The sequence below is a fragment of the Fukomys damarensis genome, unplaced genomic scaffold (genome assembly GCF_012274545.1).
Source record: "Fukomys damarensis isolate Sample0158 unplaced genomic scaffold, DMR_v1.0_HiC HiC_scaffold_36, whole genome shotgun sequence".
Taxonomy (NCBI): domain Eukaryota; kingdom Metazoa; phylum Chordata; class Mammalia; order Rodentia; family Bathyergidae; genus Fukomys; species Fukomys damarensis.
The window spans coordinates 43,299,581-43,304,999 of NW_022900948.1; the positions used below are offsets into that span (position 1 = coordinate 43,299,581).

At 53.5% G+C, this 5,419-nt stretch overlaps 1 protein-coding gene across 1 annotated transcript in view; it reads left to right on the forward strand.

Annotated features, from left to right (window-relative positions):
* Window positions 1-4,931, forward strand: part of LOC104864469 (neutrophil gelatinase-associated lipocalin) — a 57,780-nt gene extending 52,849 nt beyond the window's left edge. Inside the window, exons 2-6 of the mRNA XM_033758990.1 lie at window positions 1,953-2,089; window positions 3,348-3,427; window positions 3,618-3,737; window positions 4,095-4,196; window positions 4,912-4,931. Of these exons, the coding sequence (XP_033614881.1) occupies window positions 1,953-2,089; window positions 3,348-3,427; window positions 3,618-3,737; window positions 4,095-4,196; window positions 4,912-4,931 (459 nt within the window). The remainder of the gene's footprint in view (window positions 1-1,952; window positions 2,090-3,347; window positions 3,428-3,617; window positions 3,738-4,094; window positions 4,197-4,911) is intronic.
* Window positions 4,932-5,419: the final 488 nt, after the last annotated feature.

A 5,419-nucleotide genomic window follows, 5' to 3' on the forward strand; every position in this document is an offset into this window, starting at 1 on the left:
CCTGCCATGCCACAGCCCAGGCTGAGGCCCAAGCTGCAGGTGGGTAGAGCCAATGGGGCCTCTATTAATCCCATATACAGCCAGCAAATCCTCAGTCAGGATCAGGACAGGTGTTCAGGGCATTTGCTGTCTACTTGGCCTAATCCATCCCAGGAAGACACTGCACAGCGCCTGGGTCCATCTCTGCTTACCCAGGCTGCTGACCAGGAGCCTCCTGAGGAAATAGCCTAGGTCTGGCATAAGTCTGAGAGCAACAATCTCAGCTTCTGTTCTTAGATCCCAGGCTTGAAGCACTAGTCCCACAGCCCAAGGATGTGGACAGAGACACAGGACTAGTCTGAATGGTCTCTCGAGGACAAGGGCAAACCATGGCATCACACGACTCAAAGCCACTGTTGTGCATAGCATCATAGTGCGACCCACCTGGGCCCCCAGCCAGGGCTCCACAGTGAGCTGCAACTGCAGCCTCAGCTCAGCCCTGAGCATTCCCAAGTGCCCACATCCCTGTCCCACATAAAGGGCTCTGAGTCCCTGCTGCTGGGCTCACAGGAAGGGGCAAGTTCCTGAGGCTTCTGCTGTCCTGCCTGGCCCTGGAAATGTACTAGAGTCACAGAGGAAGAGAGGGCACAAGGCATGTCACCATGGGCCAGGAACTGGCCTGGGACTACTGTGAGGGCCAGGATCTGAGCTCAACAAGTTCAAAGCAAACACTTTTCCTTCCCTGCCCAGAAAATCCACTGTCAGCCACTCTACCATTTCCTGAACATTTGCAAGAATAAGAAAGAAGCATAAGGCCCATGGGAGAGGAGCATTCTTTCTTTTGGTGGTATTTTTTATTATTATGAAATTTTATTGTTTATTCAGACAGGATCACCATAGTTCAGGCTGGCCTAGAACTCATTACTTTGCCCAGTCTGGCCTTAAACTTGTGGCAGTCCTCCTACCTCCACCTCCTAAAAGCTTGGTTTCCAGGTGTGCATGGCCATGTCTAACATAGTCTTGGCTCTTCAGGTGAGGAGGGAGAGGACCGCACCCCACACAGCCCCACTCTGGTTTCACAGGTTCAGACAGAGACGACAGCTTATCTGAACCCAAGCTGCTGACCAACACACAGGGGAATAAGATGAGGGGAAAAGGCACAGGGAGGACTCAGAGGGTGACCTTCTGAATGCCACACACTGGAGTTCTAGGAATTTTCCTCTCGTCACCTGACATCTTTCCTTCTATCTTGCACAATCCTTCCCAGGGGAAAAGAGGCAGGTATCTTGACATGTGATTCCGAAGGTGATTTGGGCAGTTGACTCACCCTAGCAGGATAGGCCACCATAGAAGGGGTGGCCTTCAGATGGCCTATAAATAGATTTCCTGGAGGAAAACCTCAGTAGTCATCCTCCTCCTTCCATGAACCCCAGGCTCACCATCTACTCTAAAGTCATGGGCCCGAGTCACCTGTGTCTGGGCCTCTTCCTGCTGGGGGCACTGCAGATTCAAGCGCAGGACTCCTCTCCACCTGAGACTTCAGGACTATCTCTGAGCAAGGTTCCCTTCCAGCAGGACTTCCAGGAAGACCAGGTAAGGACTCTGGTGGGCACCTGCAAAGAGTCCCTGGGTGACAGGGACCGTGGGACCAGAGAAGAGGGGAGGCAATGGGGCTCAGGGCAGTGTTCGGTGACAGGAAAGAGACTCAGGGAGTCCTGACCCAGCGCATACCAGGTAGGGACATCTTCGGTCCCTCTGCATAGAAGGGAAAACTGTGACTCAGGAAGGCCCAACAGCTGAGGGATAACTCCTCACCCAGGGTCCCACCTGGCCCTGGGAGGACCCCGCTTCTGCCAGCTTCTTCTCAGGCAACCCCACCTCCACACTCTACTGTGAAAGCATCCTGGGAGGGGTAGCACAGGGAGATGGCGCTAGGAAATCCCACGGGCTGGGCTGTCATCACTGAATTCCAGTTCCAGGGGAAGTGGTTCGTCATAGGCGTAGCAGAAAACACAATTCGGAATGGAAGCCAAAGACACTTCAAAATGTACAGAGTCACCTATGAGCTGAAAGATGACCACAGCTACAATGTCACCACCACACTGCTCAGGTAAAGCAACAGCCTCCTGTGGGTCTGAGAAGCAGAGCAATGGCGTAGCTAAGGGGGGACCAGAGCTGAGGGAAGCAGTCATTCCTCTCGTCACACTCTTCCAAACCCATCTCCCTGACTCATTACCACCGGCCTTCATGGGCGGCTCTAGCACAAGGACACACACTCAGTAGAAACAGTGCAGAGAGCTGGGTGTGAGGCGGGAGGAGGGACACTGGATCCACCTGGGATCCCGCCAAGACCACTAACTATGGCTTGCACAGAAGTGACCTTAAAGGAGCCTGTAATATATTCAGGTCAGTCTAGGAAGCTGGAATAGGGGGTTACAAGGTGGAAGACAGCGCAGGCAACTTGGCAGGACCTTGTCTCAAAATAAAAACTAAAAAGTGCTAGGATGTGCTAAATGTAAAAGCCATGAGTTCAATCTCCACTACACTCACAAATGAAAGAGGCAGGGAGGTGAAACTTAGGGGCTAGTGGGCTCTGAGAGAGGGGGCTTCACCCTAGAAGGCACCAAAGCAGTCAGGCATCAGCTCGGCCCCCAAGCAGGTGCTGATGAGCAGATGGGAAAGGAGTGACCCCTGATGAGGCACTGGAGCAGGACCTGCCTGGGGCAAGGTCCAATATCTGGGCAGAGTTGGATCACGAGAGCTGTTAGAAGCAAGGAAGCACAGATGCAGAATGGGTGAGAAGTTAGACAGGAAGCCCACACTCACACACCTGCATTGGGTGCTGTCGATGTCCACGGGATGATTTGAAGTTGGAGCACTTGAAGTTGGACGGGCTCCGGGAATGCAGGTTTGAGGACTTAGCTCCAGGAAGCAGGGATGGTGGAGATTCAAGAGAGAGGTACGGTGTGGCTCAAGTGCTATGTCGATAATCTGCATGCAACAGATTGCAAGCTCAGAGGAAATTGCAAAAGCAGGTAGGAGAGGGAAGCCAGGAGATAAGAGCAGGAACCAGTGCCTGGGATCTGCTCATGGGAAAGACCGCCTCAGGAAGGCACCTGAGGACACACTGAGTGCTGGAGGGGGGCAGAGCATGCAGTCAGAGGCTCAGAGTGGAACAACCAGGACCATGGCCAGAGGCAGGTCCTGCCACAGTGAGGGAAAAGGCTTTCATGGTCTGGTCAAGACTGGGGCTGAGCTGACCTGGGGCTTCAAGAGAAACCTGTTTCAGCAGGAGCCTCTTCATCCAGTTCAGGGAGTTAAAGTCTGTCAGCTCCCTGCTCCATCTCTGTCATCTCTCTCTCCCACAGGAACAACTTTTGTGACCACTGGACCAGAACTGTTGTCCCAAATGCCTATCCTGGCCAGTACACCCTGGGCAATATTACACGTGAGTCCTAAGTGAAGGGGCTCTGGGGTTGGGATTTGGGGGCAGACTCCTCCCAGAAGGACATGGCCTCCCTACAACTCCATGCGCATGCTGTCCTTTTGAGAGACCACCCCACTGACTGTCGAGGTGGTAGGTGATGGTCTCTTCACACCGACCAGGGCAGGGATGACCCTCACTCTCCACGTTACAGTTTATGTTGGGACACAGAGCTACACCATGAGAGTGACCAACACCAACTACAATCAGGTAGCCATTGTGTTCTTCGAGAAGACCTTCAGAAACACACAGTACTTCAAGGCATCCCTGTATGGTGAGTCATTTCTCCATCTGCTCGGGGACCTGACTCCTGGTCAGTCTTTGAGGAAGGAACCGTTTTTCCCAACCACACAGTCTTGTCCACTTTGAGAACCCTCAGGGAGGAGGCAATTTCGCAGACCCTCCACCAGAAAGGGGCGTGAGGCCTCCTTCTGCTGTATTTATGGTGTCAGACTGGTTTTGGAGCATACACTTTTCATTTAGGTATTTAGCAGCCTGAGCCAGGAGCACTGTGAAATTAATCCTAGCCTGAAAGGCAGAGCAATGACCTGCCTCAAACAAACATTTAAAACTTAGAAAGTATCTCTCTCTCTCTCTCTGCTTGTCACTCACTGACAATCTTGTCCCACAGCAAGAACCAAGGAGTTGAGCCGCGAACTGAAAAGGTACTTCGTCAACTTTGCAAAGTACCTGGGCTTCACTGAGGACAACATCATGTTCACTGCACCCAATGGTAACGGACGCCTGGGAGAGAGGAAGGGACTGTGGGGTTCTCCAGGCCTGCTGGTGCCTCACCGGGGAAACGGGGCAGGAGAGACTCAGTCCCCAGCTCCTGGCTCTGGAAAGTTGGTGGTGAATAGCTAGCATTTGTGGGTCCCCGAGGACCCTGGCACTAAATGCCCTCCCTAACAGTTAGGCCAAGGGCTTCCCAGCTGACTATGTCCAGTCCCCATTCCACGTTCCACCATCAGCACTGCCCTGAGCAACCTCTGCTCCTTACCTTGGTTCTTGGTGTCCTGACCAACTGCTTCAGTCTTCTACCCTGGGTCACTCCTTCTCCATACCCTGTGCCTGCTCTTTGGCCCACCTCAGCCTTCCCCAGCCCCCTGCTCATTCCTGACATAGGAGATGTCCATACTGAACACTGGCCTGGTCTGCATGAGAAATTCCAGCTAGGTCACTCAGGTCACCGCCTGGGAGGCTGAGGGGACTCTGCAGTAATAGGCCGGGTTCTTGGTTCAGAGCCACTGTGAGGCCCGGGACCACAGGCGTCCCATTCCCAGACCCTGAAATCTGAAAACTCAGAGACTTTACATGTTGGCCAGGCTGGGCCTAAAAAGGACATGGGATCGCACAGACACAGCAACACACACACACACACACACACACACACACACACACACACACACTGCTGCTCTGATATTCTTTTCCTTCCTTCTCCCCCACAGATCAGTGCATCGATGACTGAAAAGGCAGTGAGTATGGCTGGGCAGGGGTGGATGAGAAGTCAGGGAGTGGGAGGCTGGGGGTCTTGAGGCTGCCTTTGTTCCTCCCTTCCCTGAAACCGGAAGCTGGGTCATCCTTATTCTGCTGCCCCTTCTCAGGAGCTTCCTGTCTCTTCAACCGCTGTTCTTATCACTTCTGCCCAAGGTGCCCATTGTCTGCCCCAGCTGCCACGATGACGGGGAAGGAGCTAGAAGCCCGTTTTTACAGTGCTCCTCTGGACACCCATCGCCCTCAGTTCTAGCCCTCCTGCAGTGGATCCCCCTTTTCTACAAAATAAACATATTCTACCAGTCTTCTTGTCTTCACTCACTGTCTTCCGGCCCATGCGGAGGGGAAGGGAAAAGAGAGGGCTCTTCTCACCACCGCGCTCCCAGGGCCTGCCGTCCCCAGAGCCCAGCCTGATGTTACGTGGAGAGGAGGAATATCAAATATCTGGAAGGAGAGAACCTG